Source organism: Synchiropus splendidus, chromosome 5 (assembly GCF_027744825.2).
Source record: "Synchiropus splendidus isolate RoL2022-P1 chromosome 5, RoL_Sspl_1.0, whole genome shotgun sequence".
Taxonomy (NCBI): Eukaryota; Metazoa; Chordata; class Actinopteri; order Syngnathiformes; family Callionymidae; genus Synchiropus; species Synchiropus splendidus.
In genome coordinates, this window is record NC_071338.1 from 8,111,625 (window position 1) to 8,127,611 (window position 15,987).

The following is a 15,987-nucleotide window of genomic DNA, read 5'->3' on the forward strand; positions in this document are numbered from 1 at the left end:
ACTGTGTTTCAGGGGTGAATTCCATGAATGAATGATCGAATGTATGATGAATGCTTGTGCAAGCTTTATGAACTAAAATTTACCACCTGCCAATGCAGTCGACTGACTAATACATGCATACACACATCATCAATTAACCAGCGCTTAGTCCTGTTCAGGATTGCAGTGTGTTGGAGCCTATCCCAGCAGTTATTTCTGTCATTACCAGGACAAAATTTATATCCCAGTTTAAAGGCATCAAATGTGTCTTTGTGATGCATCACTCTGTGGCACTGACCCAAGTGTTCCTGGAACAGTAAAGATAAAGACAAAACAGGCAACAGAAACTGTTAAGTATCCTAGAAATATCACATTCACCATGATCACAAACTGTCTTTCCGCCTTCGTTTACTTGCTATTCCATATGATTAACCTTTCACACAAACACATCAAAGACTGTAATTTTGAATGACAAATCCATGTGGTTTTCTTGTGTTCCTATCTCACTAGCCACTTTGACGCGATTGCCTGCGAGAGTAAACAATTACACCTGGATCAAAGCTGCGGCATAATTATACATGTCTGTCTCTATATGAGAAGTAAGAAATATGTCAGGCGCTGATTCGTGGTTATGTCTGCAGTCGTGAGTTATAAGAGGGGCGGACTGCGCTGCGAGATCCTCTGAAATCTCTCTTTCATCATTTCATACTTTTCCACCACATCAAGGCACTTTTTCGGCAGATAAACACACACAGCCCATCCTTGCATCTCTCCCTCCCTGTTGATACGACACAGGAAGGAGCCAGAGCCCGCGGCTAACCCCGCCGTCCGCGTTGAATGCGATTAAACTGAGCAGTGATTAATCTGGGCTGCCCCATAATTCCTCTTTACCACTTTAATGGATGTTATCTCTCCTCCTCTGAAGGCTTATCTTGCTGATCGGGGCCTCGGATGAGGGGAACGAATGGCTGAAGAAGAAGGGGGGGGGTAGAAATCAAACCAGATCCATACAGGGGAGAGTAAATAAATAAATGAGTAAATAAGTGAGGAAGTAAATAAATGCAAGGATTGAGGGAGCTGCTAAGCGGATAAGGAAGATCAGGCGCTGTAAAGTGCTCATTTGTTTTCTAAGAAGACGAGACAAACCGCCCACAAAGCCTGATGACACAGTTAAAAACACTGTCAACGTTACAATTTGCCGGCTAGCTCAATGATTTATCCAAATACCGCTTGTCGCAGATCTACTGCAATTGAAATGGCGATAGAACCTGTTTAGACAAGTCAGCTTTAACCAAAAGGAAAAACGGTGCAGTCAATTTCTCTTTCTACCATTACTTTGTTATGACTTGACCTCTTGGTTATAATAAGAAATTAATATTGCATGATATTCCAAAGACGTTTCCTAGTTGGTGGGATCCTGGGCAATGAAGCTGATTCTGATTCAGATGTAGTGGATGAGGACTTGAGGAGGATAGATGTTCAGATCATAGATGTTAGATTACATTTTTGGGCCATTTTTCACATATCAGTCCACATTGTTATCGGCCTTCATCATATCTGTCTCTGCTGATGTCTGTCTACTGTCTTTAATAGGCACTTATTCAGAATATTGCCCTGACATACACATAGAGTACTGGCCCACATGACTAGGTGATATGTATGTGAAGGGCCATGGACAGATACACATCTGTATCAGGTGGAAATATGCCCATCATATTGGAATCTCAAGTATCTCTGGAAAAGGAAAATGTGAATTAATGATCAAAAAAATGAATAAACGCAGTAAAAAGCCACACTTCATCTTTCAATAATTTGTTGAAGTTGGTGCTCCAAAAATGTTCTAACCAAATTCTCTTTCCTTTCAAGGTGTTTGTCAAGGTATGTTTGACAATGTTGTCTGTCTACTGTATGGAGAGGGGGGCATTTTAAAGGTGAGTGTCCCCAACTGAAAAGGCTCTTCTTCAGTAAGCTTTCGCTAGGATTTAGTCACCACCAGCTGGTCAACTGAAAAGTGATTTTCTACTGCCCATAACAAGGCTGTAAGTCGAGTCTACCCAGTGTCCTTTTATTGTGTCTTCTTGGTGTGTCTGTATGTGTATGTGATGCTTGCTGAATGGTGCCACAGTGAAACCTGTTCCCGACACTTTTCTTTTCAAGCATAAATCCTCGTGGCGGCGAGATCCTGTTGCCGACAAACCTCAGTGGGATTCTACTCACGACGAGTGTACATCTTGAGGTACAAAGCTGCGGGCTGCATTGGCTCCAGGTAACATAAACGCTCCTTTTTCTTCGAGCCGCCACATATCTGGCCATGAAAATTCTCTAAAGGGGTTTAAGCATTTACGCAGAACACTATCAGGCACCGCTGAAAATTCAGCTTACCCTGTTGAATGGGGACTTCAAAGAGAATAGCAAATACCTTTGCACTGCTACATTCTCTCCCTTCCTCGCTCTCCCTGATTCTTTTCATTATATATTGCAGCATGATGTAAAATGTATTATCAGGCATACATTTCCTCTTTAAATGAATAATAACAATAATCTTTGCGTAATTTTTTTAATACAGCTGTCTAAATAGGGTGCATCCTGCTCACTAATACGGGGTTGCTTGGTAAACAAGTAATAGCAATTATAAATATCGGTGAATGCACGGCGTCCAGGGAATCAAACGTACCGGCTTTCTCACCCCAGAGAAAACACGACTCAGACCTACAATCAAAGCTGGAGAACCGGAGGATCTGCTTCAACTTATTTTTCAACGTTCAACTTATTCAGAAAAGCTGCTTAGTATGCCATAAATGTTATATTTGCATAATACCTTGGATTAAAACACTCTTGTTGAGATGTCCGAGGAGACGACAAGTGACAAGCAGATTAAAGATGGACTTGCAAAAGAGACACAAACATCTGAAACATGTTTATTTTAGTGTTTATTTGAAGATATCGCAGAGAATTTACAGTGTTACGAATCAAAATAGAATGTGTTATCGCACGCCTCTTTCAAGGTAAAGAGGAGCTGTATTGCGCTTAGAAGAGGATAATATTTATTTTCTCTGTGGTGTGTTTTACCAATGAGTTTAAGTATTTCTCATCAAGCTAGCCTGGGTTTCTCTGGGTGCCGCTCTGTATTGTTGCAACAGTGTCTCATTGCTATGCAGTTGTTTTATTGAGTGACTCTCATGTGCCAATACTTTTAGCATCATGAACAAGTCAAACATTATTACTTGACTGAAAGGGTTATTACTTGATTCGTGCAAGTGAAAAATAACTAAAGTTGTTTTTTTTGTAACACTTTCAAATTACAGTACTGTTCCATATTGCATTTGGTCTTCCTCAAAAAATCTTAGCAACAGAAATTAAACATATGTAATGAACAAAGAGAAAGTTGCGAAGGCGGAAAAGGATGATTCCACTTCCTCACCTGAATGCACAGCTTCACAATACATGTGTTTTAGAACAGAACTAGCTTAGAACTAAGTAAGAAAAACTATCGGATGGTGAAAGTTCTTTATGTCCTTTCGGTGATGAAAAGATGGAGGAGGAAAAAATAGCCAAAATCAACATATCACCTTCAAAGTATCAACGTGAGTTATTAGTTGCCACATCTCAATCGCCTATTTTAGAATTAGGGCTGCACTATATATCAAAAAAACACTAAAATACATCTCAACTCTAACTGAAAAATATGCTTATGTCAGCCATTACATTAAATGTTTAAAAAGTGATCACACCAATTTTACATCAGCTGTAAAACAAAAATGCTAACTAATGTATAGCTAAAGTAATAATGGAAAACCCTTGCTCACACTGTTGGAGAAAGAGTCTTAAGGCATGGAATGTGGCTAGAACTCACACTCATTTAAATGTGTACAGTATGTCTATGAGCACTACAGATAATTGGAATATAATATATGTATTAGACCATTTGAGCTGGATAGGGCTTGAAATGCAAAACATTATAATGAATAAACACAGTGTGATTTAATGTAGGAGATAATAAATGGCTTCATAATGAGCAATAAAAATGCTCTTTAAAGACTTTACTGCTTAGTTCACACTTATAATTAATCTGGGTTCCATGTGTGCATATAAAGTGGGCATAAAACTCGAGAGCAGCGAGAGAAAAATGACTGCCGGTAAACATCTGCAACAATGACTCAACGACGGCCTCTCGCTTTTCGACATGTGCTGCCTTTTATTTCCTCAGATGGTGAGCTCGACAAATAACACACTGCACAAAAAAAAGGGAATTATTTACGGTGGAAGGCACAACAGAAACCATAACATTTGTAATGTTTTACAAAGCCATCACATAAATGGACTTGGGATTAATTGCCCCGGCCCGGCCTTAAAATAATTATTTGGAGCGGTGCAACTCCAAACTCCGATGAAATTGATACACTTTGATAATTAGATTCTTGGCACTGACCCCTTGAAGTCAATAAAGGTTATTAAGGCCAATTGCTGTCTAAACGCATTACAGGCGGGGCAAACTGTCCGTCGGAGGCCCCCGCTACTCCGGTGCCAATATGATAATCCATTCTCCGTCCTGGAGGTTTCTTCCCTAGCGCCTGTGTCTCCACTCTGCCATACAAAACCAGATTGGATTCGCTTAACCTTTCCAGGACTTTGATCAAATGAGCTCACACAGCAATAACATTTACATTGACCCCCCCCCCCAGCCCTGCTTCCACTAACACACACGCTCTCTTTTCTCTCTCGATGTGAAACCTCGGTGCTGCACTTCAACCGCCACACAGCACCTGCCCCTCACACACGGGTCGAAAACCTGTCATCAATAATCAGCTATCCATGGAGACTTCAGATGACGGCACAGCTGCACTTGACTCTGCTCATGTCAGCTAAGAAAGTTATTTTTGAATTTAATGTTATTTTTTATGTAGTGATTTCCAAGATGATTCTGACGTGTCCCTACTGTATGTCTTGGTATCCCTCCAACCGATTTCTCTGTATGTGGAACTACAGACACAAAAACATGATTTGCTTCTTAAATCGACACTTAGAATTGTAGTTCACTGACGAGTGACTGCTGCACGAACTTCCCTAAGACCAATATTCACTTTTCCTGCAGACTTCTCCAAGTTAGCTTTGCCCCACACTCAGCCCTTCTGCTTGTGAACCTTTTCTTGTTTCACCAGTTTTGATGGTTAGTGGTGAGGGGTAATCACCAATGTGAATGAAAACATCTTCAGAAAGCTGTCCATTTAATATTTTATCTATTTCTGTTTAAAAAAATCAAGCTATTATACAGCAGCCATTTAAATTATTTTAATCTGGTCCACTGAATATAAACAATACAAAGACAATTTTGTCCAAGAGAATTTGAATATGCACAGAGTGAAGAATGACGACTTTTATTTCTGCCACTTTGTCTGTCCTTTCGACATTTTTTCACGCTACATTTCGCAGACATGAATCAAATGGACAGTGATGACCTTGAGACTGCAGTAGAATATGAATGTTAATAGGCATCTGTACATCCAACATCAAGTTCTTCTGATTCTTCTGACTGCTTTGTATGAGCTGAAAGTTTTCACTGACAAAAAGCACTCATTGAAATCGCAATTAAAGTTGTCCAACAGCACTATAAAATCAACACAAAACGTTTCCCTGCAAGATATAGAAGTAAAGTGAGTTCAAACTACTCGCAGCTACCTATGACAAACATTAGTTTACCATATACTGAACAATAACATATTGTGGTCATTTCAAACTGTGTACAATCAGCAAAACAACCACCAACAACAAGGAGTGAGTCAGTTCTCTCAATGAATATTTGTATTTGATGGACCACGAGTCCACATCAGAATAAACTGAAGAATTACAGAGTAATATTTTTATACTAGCTTTTAACTATACGGTGAGCTACACTTCAATTTGCTTCAAAAAGTCTCGACAAAGTAAATGTAAATAACTTTTCTTGCCGTCATTCTGGCACACTTCAGCGGTTTCAGAAATTTCATTTCCAAAGGAGTTACAAAAGTGGTTTGAAAAGAGGCACTGTGGCTGCGTCGCAACAGGAGGGAGGGGGTGGAAATTAATAATTACAGCATATAATGTAAACCCAGCATACAGCCAGCTGAATAGCTGTTGTCGCGCAACAGAAAAAGCAGTGAGCAAATGCAAATGCATATGACCAAACTGTTCGAAAACAGGCGCTGACAGTCTGGTTGAATGGAGAAGAGCAAGACATGGCCCCGATACCACTTCCTGTTTTGTACATCTTGAAGTATACAAATGTATTCAACTGAGTGGCTCCCATTTATTTTTGAAAGTAGATTAATTTCCTTGATATGTGTTGAAAAGACTTCCATCTACGAGCCTGGTTCTGCTGTCAGACGAGGGAGGAAGAAGAGAAAACAAGCGAAAGAAAGAACAGCCAGCGAGAAGGAGAGAGAGAAAGACCGGGTGCATTGAAATCTCTTTGCATCCACGGTGGCTTTTGAAGCTGTGAGATGAGCAGCCACAGAAGTCAGGAAAGTGACAAATTAGGGAAAAGGCTGTACTGTGCGAGCAGAGCTGCTAAATCAATTAAAGTCATGCCGAGTGCATATATTAACATCAATGGCGCACGCACATCCTCTCTCTTTCTCAAGGAGAATAATGTGCTCACGGGCTCGCCACTGCTTTGTAAGAAATGCCACACATGTATTTAACATATTCAGCAGGAATATTGTCACTGTTGCCTGGACTGTCACGATGGTGTGATGGAGCTGATAGACTGCAGATGGAGCAGGAACCGGTGAGCCCGGCGGGTCAAAGTGGACCCTCCATCACAAGGGAGAGTAGAACCTTTAATGTCCTTCCCCCCTCCTGCGTAAAGATTATTCACAGAGCTGTCTGTTTTGATCAAGAGAGCACATGCAGGGCCAGGTTGGCGATGCTGGGAAAGCAGACAGGTAAGAAACTGGTTCAAGTTATTTATCTATTTATTTACGTATTTTATCAGAATAGAAGGATAAGTATTTGCATGACAGGAGCAGAGGCGCAGGTCTGGGTGGGGTGGGGGGCAAATACAGAAGGGTCTTCAATCTTGCAATATATTTATGAATGATGACGGCAATAAAGAAGCATATTTGTTGGTTTGTTGGTTTATGTTTTCTAAGCATCACCTCATATATTAAATCGGCCTATTTAAAACAACATGCAAATCCGGATGAATAAAAAAGCACAGGAGGTCACGGATACTCACAACTGAATTACAGCCAGCATGGATATGTACAGCCGCACGCAATAAAAGAACGAGAGATCCCAACGTCATTTGAATTACTGGAGGTCGTCGAGAGGATTTTAATCTAAACCGCAAAAGCGGCTGCGGCAGAGTAAGAGCTGCAAAATCTATAAGTCACATCAATAAAGTGCTTTTCATCAACATATCAAGGGTCGATGCATGTATGTAAATATTGCTTGTGAGAGCAATAACGCTGCGGCTGGCGATGGGGAATCATTACATCTGCGCCGTCACAAGTGTATTATTTTGGTTCAATAATGATTTCAGGGGAAGAAATATTGTCTGAGGTGACACCACACTGATATATGAATGTGATGCTGCCATAAATTATGAAAAAGGTTTGGGATTTTTTTTTTTACTTAAATAGATATAAATGCATCTATTTGGATTTTAACTGAACCAGTTTTGGGTTTCGCATTCTTTAAGCATGGAGGATGGAGTGCAGTTGAAGTGAATAGCGTCACAGATGCTTGCACAACGGTTGCAGTTGCTCATAGAAAACAAAAGAAAAGAAAATGAAAAATGTATGGCACATACTGTATATAAGTGTAGAAAAAGGTTTTTAATATCTAGTGTGAAAAGGAAAATCTTGGACTGCTTGTCTATAAATTACATTGACGCATGTTAGCAAACCAAATAAACTCCAGTACTTTTGTTACATACATTGTGATCTTTAGAACTTTATTATTGATTCATTTCTGGCATTACACACCAAATAAACAAAATGAAAGTGTGTTGTTGTTTTTTTTGGAACGTTTACTGTCGCATTGCACCACGTTTTAAAAAAGCCCAGTTGATATGAGAAGCATTCTTTGAAAACACATGTACACACACACACACACACACACACACACATATATATATATATATATATATATATATATATATATATATATATATATATATATATATATATATATATATATATATATATATATATATAAAATTCAGCAAACAATGACATATAAAGGACCTCGCCCAAATGCAGGCCCCAGTCGCACACTTCTAGGCCTTGAGGTGGAGTTTAGTCCCTGTCTACTAAAGTGGACCCCAACCACCCACCATCCCTGTGCCAGAGTGTGTGCGAGAGTGAGAGAGCGGTGGAGAGCCCATGACTAGCGCTGAGCAGCACGGTTCTCCTCCAGCTCCTGTCTTTATCCCCGCCTGAGCATTAGATGTGATTACTGCTCAGCGCTCCACACTGACAGAGACAGAGAGCTCCCAGAGACAGCAGGAGTGGGTAAGTCACATAAAGAGACAGTAGGAGAGAGAGAAAGCCACGGATGGCTGTTCCCTGCTTCGGTGATACAAGAGTGCCCCCTGCTGATTCTGCTCTCCGAGCGCTTAACACACACCGCCAGTAAGAGCAGCCTGTCTTTAACACTCATCTCAGCCGCTGCACAAATAGTCTTTGTGAGGTTTGTTCTCTACAAATACACCCAGTGACTAAGGTGACTTAATTACAAGTCGGAAAAGTGATTCCTCCATGTGTGTAACTAATAGCTGTGTGCCCACGCGCTTCTCCAATAAAACCTTCGGGAGGCCACAATAAAGCAAATGACACATCTTTAATAACGCACGGCGGTGAAAAGTTAGACAAGTCATCATGTCGTTTTAAACACACACCGCCTCACGTGGAGGGTGATTGGGCAACAGATGGCTGGTGGAGGTTCAAGTGGAGGCACGCAAGGCCTTGTTTGAGGTTCAGACTGTTTTGGATGACAGTCATCCCTGTGATGCATTATTATAGTGATCATGACTACGATCACTGAAGTAGTTGATATAAGGCAACGTAAAGGAAAGTATTTTGATGTCATACAGTAGCACTGTACTGTAGCAGAAGCAGCAGTAGTGATGGAGGATGTGTTAGTCACAGGAGAGGAATAGTGGTTTAATTCTAGATAGACATGCGGGTTGCCATTTTAGAGCAAGACGGAAGAGCTGTTGTCTTCAGAAGCATGTTTGTGGTTAAGAAGAAGCACTCGTGCTTGTGGGTTTGACATCCCAGCATAATCTTACCATGGTTTCCATCAGCTTCCAGTCCTTCTCCAGCTGCTCCATGGGCCCAGTCCACCAACTGCAGAACCGTGTGTAGCGCTGGCCCTGAAACCAGTACTGCCGCAGCCACTCAAACTCCACCTGCGCACACAAACGCTTGGCTTACAAACTCTTCTCTTCTAGAGAAACGATTGGATCACTTGGGGTGGGAGTGAGAAGCAAGCCTTATTCTTATATACACTTATATTGGAAAACACATTTGAAAATTAGACATGAAATCACAATCACACACCTTGCTGTCAGCACACCTGAAAACTCCGCCCTCGTACTCTGTTCCTTATTGTCCTCCTTCATTCCCCGCCTCTCCCCCTACGTTGCTCCGTCTGGAGATGACAGTCTCAGCGCTCCCCTCTCCTCCACTGGGACTATTTTTGTTTCCGGCTCTTTTGAAGTGCTGATTTAATCCTCGCACGGATGCCTCATATAGCCAGGTGTAGCCTATCTATTTCTAAGTGTGTCTGTTGGGGTGTTTTGTGCTTGCGTCTGCCTACATAAGTATTTGAGTGGCTTTGTTATCGTCTCTGCATAAAAGTGCCAATGTAAGCGTTTATGTCAAAGGGTGCCCTGCTAGCTGCCACCCTAAATGCAATGCAAGGTGAGTTGCCCTCCCCTAAAGCGCCCTACAAAGCATCATCCACCCAAAACAATGCAAGCTGGATTTTATTTTGACGTCGACAACGGCGCATAACAACGTGTAGTCGCGTATAAAGGGCTTGAATATCAAATACAGCTCAGAATGCCATTGTTCCTTTTATGAGTGTTTTTTTCTTTACAGGCTTGCTAACAGAGTATTAGCCACACTCACGCTGCAGTTGCGTTTAAATGCTGTGAAGGTGCAAATCCTTGCAGCAAGAGTTCTAAGGTCAGGTTTCTGTGACCTCCCAGCTCTGTTCTTGGCTTCTCCTGCCTCGACCTTGCTCGGTCCTTGTGTGAATAGAGAAGGCAATCATCTCCCAATTTACTGTATATCACAACAGCAGAATTGTCATTAAAATATATATTTTTTCTAATTCAGCATACATCCGACTCCCTGGTTTCCAGTTTGGAGCCATTTAATGAATGGGGGAATGGTGGCCATTTTTTGTTTGTTTATTTCTTTTTCTACGGTGTTCAAAGCCCATTTAAATTACCAATAAATACTGATAACTAACACCAATAATACTCACATTATTAAGGAATTTGTAATAATGTATAGTTGTAAAAATACATATAATTTAGATAATACTGCAATAATGACATTTACAGCGTGAAGCTGGAAACACAGAAAAATTCATATAATTGTACTTGATTGAAAAATATGTCGAACTCAATATTCATTCATTTTCCGTTGATGAATCCAGTCTAAATGCTAAAATATTCATCCTTTAAAGACACGTATAAAATAAATAGTGTCATTCTAAGAATATAAAGAGAAACATTTCAGTTTTGTAGTACACAAAAAAGAGGCGATATATTGAACGCATGCTATTAATCTTTGGAATGTCCCAGGAATGTTCATTATATTGTTAGAAAGACCACGACTTTTGAATATGACAATGACAGTATTTTGAGATGAGAGAGAAGAAATTGTTTTTAAACAGTATATATATTTTCACTGTGATTTATAGTTATAGTCTAGATAATGTAGTTAAATAACTAATTTTGTGAATGAGTGCATGTTTGTGTGACAGCAGAAAGGAAAAACAATAAATGATTAAATTACACTTTTACATTTTGAATAATTATTAACAAAAATTAATGAAAAAAATTCACTATCGAGGAAACACTTTTGTAAAAGCCTGATTAAAACTAACATTGTAAATATGAATTCCATTTTACACTCAAAATTGGGTTCCTGCCTCTTCGTATCAAATACCGGAAACCATTTGTTCTATACAGTATTGACTATATACTTGAATTAAATCACAGAGAAAGCAACATTTTAACACAGCTTAAACCTCCACCGTTGTGTGGTTTCAACAATTCAATGACAACAATCACACCATATATAGGGGAAGTCATAAAAATTCTCAAAGACATTACTGCGTATTATCTGAGGCCAGCCAAAACAAAGGGCAAGACATATTTACACAAACAACTTGAGTGAGGTGTGTCGAAGCTTTGCCGAGAATCATCCTCAGAAACGCTCTGATCACAGCGGGGTTGACATGCAAAGACCGGGGCATGTCAGGAAGAATACACAGCCAGTGGCAGCCCTCGCCAGCCCCTCACTCACTCCATAGAACACACCCTTCAAAGAAATGTCATCCTTTATGGTTCCCTCCGAATCCACTGCGCTTCGATTACTGCAGCTCAAACACAAAACAAAGCCACGGAGAGCCGATATCGGACGTCCTTTTCTCTCTGTCTGTCCCTGCTATGATTGTCTGCCTGTCCTTTCGCGGGAAGAAGCCAGTTGGTGTCTCCGCTTTGAGATGACACGGCTGCCGGTTCCCCACTGAGCAGGCCGGATGCATCCACAAACCAGGCCATGAAAAGCAACCAAAGGACATTTGCTGCCCAGCAGAGGCACCAGGTCGTAAGGAGAGTTTGTTTTATTCACATGTGACTGAAAATATTATCAACACTGGAGATTGCACAGTTGAATGAACAATTTAATGTCTTTAACATTTTAATAATGAATGAAACCATTAGCACAAAGATTACGGAATTGCATAGAAGCGGTTAGTCACGTTTGGTTACTTTTGGGTGAAGGATGAACAACAGATTCCCTGACACTCACAAGGATGAAAAAGAAAAGCACCATGTGCATGGAGACTGGAGTTTAACACTTCTCATGCAGGCCAGATGATAGATGGTCAGAGGAGAGCACGCAAAGCTACTGGTCCCCCATAGCCTGCCATATCTCCAGAGGATGGACATAGGAACTGTACATTATCCCCACATTAGTCAACCACCTGAGCGGCTTGAGCATTACAGAGAAGTAGCCCCCCATTTCTCCAATTTAAAGAGGCCCTCTTCTTTTTCCTCACCTTTACTGTGGTCCCTCAGTGGGCCCAATCAATTTACAGGCCAGCGCCTGGAGGTGTGAGCTGATGAGAGCGGGATCGATTCCTCTCAGCTGCACTGTGTTTACCTTAATACCAGATGGAGGAAGTTGGCCGCACCAGCTCCACAAGTGAACACGCTCAGACATCGGATTGATCTGACACACCGCACGTCAACACATCACAGTCGAGGTGGGAGATATGACGTCACAAGTCAGTGACAAAAAGGGATTTCTAAAAATTCAAGAGAAAGTACGCATATTGAGAAAAAGGCATGTTATAAGTCAAGATAATAATGGAGAAAAGCCATTAAAAACTCCAAAAAATTGAGATGCATTGAATGCACCTTGAGGAAGCAGTGAAAACATTGTCAGTCCATCAGCACGGGTCTTCCCTGCAAGATTTTGGCCGCCACATTGGAACATAGCAAAGTCATACAGTACTTAGACATTTGCATTCAAGATTTCTGTCGGAACATGTGGGGGAACTTTGTCCCTCCTCTCAATATTTGCTGTGGGGGTACTAGATCATTAGAAAGGGTCCCTCAGGGTCTTCTGTCACACACCCACCTGGTAAGTGACATGGTATCTTTAAATGAGACAAGACGTTTGCATCTGGCATTAGCATTTCAAAGACAGACATGCACGCGGTGGCCGGGTGCTTGCGACGGAATAGGTCGACCCAACCCCCTTTGACAGGAGGTGAGCCAATATCGAGACAGTGACTGGGACCCTCTTTGAAACAGGTGGGAACTGCCTTTGTCTCCGTCAACCCCAAGCTACCGCACGAGCCCCCCCAAAAATTATTTGGCAAGTGTCCACCTATGTCCCTGACTATCTTACAGTACCCCACATTGGCAGTATGTCTGCAGTAGCTTGTTCAAGGAAGGGCCAAAGAGACTGTGTGTCTCAGGGTTGTTCACTTCGCTGTTGTCCATGTTCAACATGGGCTGCACAACACACACATCCGAATACACGCTGATGTGGGCCGGCATCATAAATAACTCTGCTAACAATACATCATTTAAGTGGGTGTTCTACTCTCTTGGGCAGCTCCAAACAAATGGCTACATCCATCATAGCGAGTGCCAGGTAGGGTGGGCCGAGCCCCTGAGAACAACTGCAACACAACACACACAAATCGGTATAAATAGGGTTGTTTTGGGTTTTTTTTTTTCAGAAATAAACCTTTCAGAAAAGAGAATTTTGCTTATGTTGTTGTACATACGGACATATTGTACAGCTAAGATCAACTTTTGTTTTATGTTTCATTTGAAGAATTCAAAATGACATTGAACTGAATTAATGGGAAAAGAATCATTGAAATGGTCCAGCAGATATTGCTCAAGTCTCCTGGATCCTGGAACTACAAGTCTATGACTTCTACAATTGAAAAGAAAAACAACAGCACCAACGCATGACAGATGTTAGTGGCTTGCAACTATCCAAAGATAGTCCAATTATTTGGCAGTGCTAAATAATTAATATTGCTGACAACCTTTAAACAACCTTACGTCGGGCTCATCTGTCATGGCATCCCACCGAGGGTTAGTGAAGATGTGTGCGCTGAGCTCAGGGTTGAGAGGTGAAGTGCTATATTAACTGTTGGCCTGCGGCAAGCTAACACCGAGGGCAGCCGTTGGCCCTCGTGTTCCTCTCTGTTGACCCCGCTCTACCTCTCAATACCCAGGACCAGCATCATTCTTTGTTGAGAGGGGGAAAAGGGTAAAGAAGCAGAGCAGGGCATGACTCTATCTTGAGACAACATATGAGGAAGCCATTGTTTCTCCATCCATCATCAGCCAGGACAAATGAGAGCAACTGTGGTATTGTAGCAGAGGTGTTTCCCTGAGTGGGTCATGCAGGTAAGACGAGGGCGGAACGCTTGACTGCCGCAGTTTACAGGACATTAAACTGCTGTTGGAGAGCTGGACAAATCCCAGGCTGAGCTGTGCGTGATGTAGCAAAGCTAAAGGGTCTAAACCAAACCTGGCTTCTCCAAAAAAAAGTGTGTCTGTGTTTATGATGACAGCTATACTCCTGACTGATATGGTCTCATCGATAAATAAAAACAATAATAATTTAAAACAACAATAATAATAGTATAGTATAGTATAGTATTATAGGATAAATGTTTTTTTTTTTTGCACTGAATGATATTAAAGTGAGTCACCTCCAAGAGAGAGGCTTGAATCATTCTTTTGAGTGAGTGGATACACTTTAATGAAAGACAACCAAACAATACAAATGTAAAACAAGCAAAACAGATGTTTAGCAATTAATGTGTTCCTTGCAACCATCTGAGTTCAATCCGCCTTTTCATTTTATTTTTGTTTATCAGCCATAAAAGCCTCCTTTGACTTGAAGTGGAGAAAGAATTACCCACGAGCGAAACGTTACTTTCAATGACACAGTAAGCGCAGCCAAATGTTGTAAAACACGTTGCTAGCTCTGTAGAGTTGCTATTCTAATATAAGAGTCAGGCAGACTTTTGTGTCCCTCGCAGATGGGCGCGCACGTTTGAACACACAGGGACATAAGAACACAATGTCCTCACCTCATTGTGAATCTCCTCACAGTGCTGCAACATGGAAGGCCGCAGGGCGAGCAGGCTGTGGGACCCCGTCTCTGGGTCAACGTGCAGGTTGGACAGGGCGTCTTGGCACCGTGACCGGATGTAGGTCAGAGTGCCGCTGGAACACTGACAGTAACAGGAACACACAAGTGTTTAACACATCCTTGATGTGTAGCTATTAGAAACCTTTACTTGACCCTTTGTCTCTTCAGATAAAAACTTCAATCAAGTATAAACTGCAAAAAGCTGTGGAATTCATTAAATTATAATATAAGCTGGAAACTACATTTGGTATCCATTAAAAGCTATTTTTCTTTTTCTTTTTTTAAACTGGACAGAAATGTTCTGCTTGCTACATAAAGTTTTTGAGGCCAAATGACATCATTTTAAAGCTCAAATAATAATTCAATAATAATTAATAAAAATAGATGTGGTGTCGCCTTGGCTAAATAGCATTGTTTATAGCATAATCAAAAACACAACATTGAAAACATGTTGACAGAGGAAATAAAAATTCCTTTGAGTGACTTCAGTTGAGTTGACACAGATAACAATAGAACAGAAACATATGACCACAGTACAATTGACCACTGAGGAAGAGAAATGCAGCTTTATGACTTTTACGCTAATGATGCTAATTCTATTGCAGGTGCAGGTGGAACAGGAGAGGTGAACACTGTGAAAGGGGCTCACCTCTGCAACTCTGTGTGTTGAACTGAATCGTGCAGCATCTCCCGCAAGGACACAATGCTGGTGTGTGGCGTTCAGGTTCTCTGAAAACACGTGAAAACGGAAGGTTTAAACATAACTCACGATTACAGTGCAGTAATTATGAAAACAACGAACAATTGATGAATTGAATATAATAAAACACAACTTAAACTCAGTGAATTACACACTAAATTGACACGTATAAGCATGGACTTTTGTGCGGCCTACAAATTCCAACTATAACTAGGATGGTTATTGTTATTGAGTCATTTTGGCCTGGATCGGGAATGAGCACAAATATTAGCAGCCTAACTTTCTGTGGAATGCCAAACTGTATTTTTGATTTCACAATGGTGAGTCAAATAAGTTGAGTAGTTTGTAGTAGTAGTAGTTTGTTTCTTTTATTATTTCAATATTGTGGCCCTT

General features: G+C 41.0%; 1 protein-coding gene across 1 annotated transcript in view; it reads right to left on the reverse strand.

Moving 5' to 3' along the window:
- The window catches only part of fto (FTO alpha-ketoglutarate dependent dioxygenase), a 101,792-nt gene that overhangs the window by 47,923 nt on the left and 37,882 nt on the right, over positions 1 to 15,987 (reverse strand). Inside the window, exons 5-7 of the mRNA XM_053865132.1 lie at positions 15,544 to 15,623; positions 14,833 to 14,976; positions 9,251 to 9,370 (exon numbers count right to left, since the gene is read on the reverse strand). Coding sequence (XP_053721107.1) covers positions 9,251 to 9,370; positions 14,833 to 14,976; positions 15,544 to 15,623 — 344 coding nt within the window. The remainder of the gene's footprint in view (positions 1 to 9,250; positions 9,371 to 14,832; positions 14,977 to 15,543; positions 15,624 to 15,987) is intronic.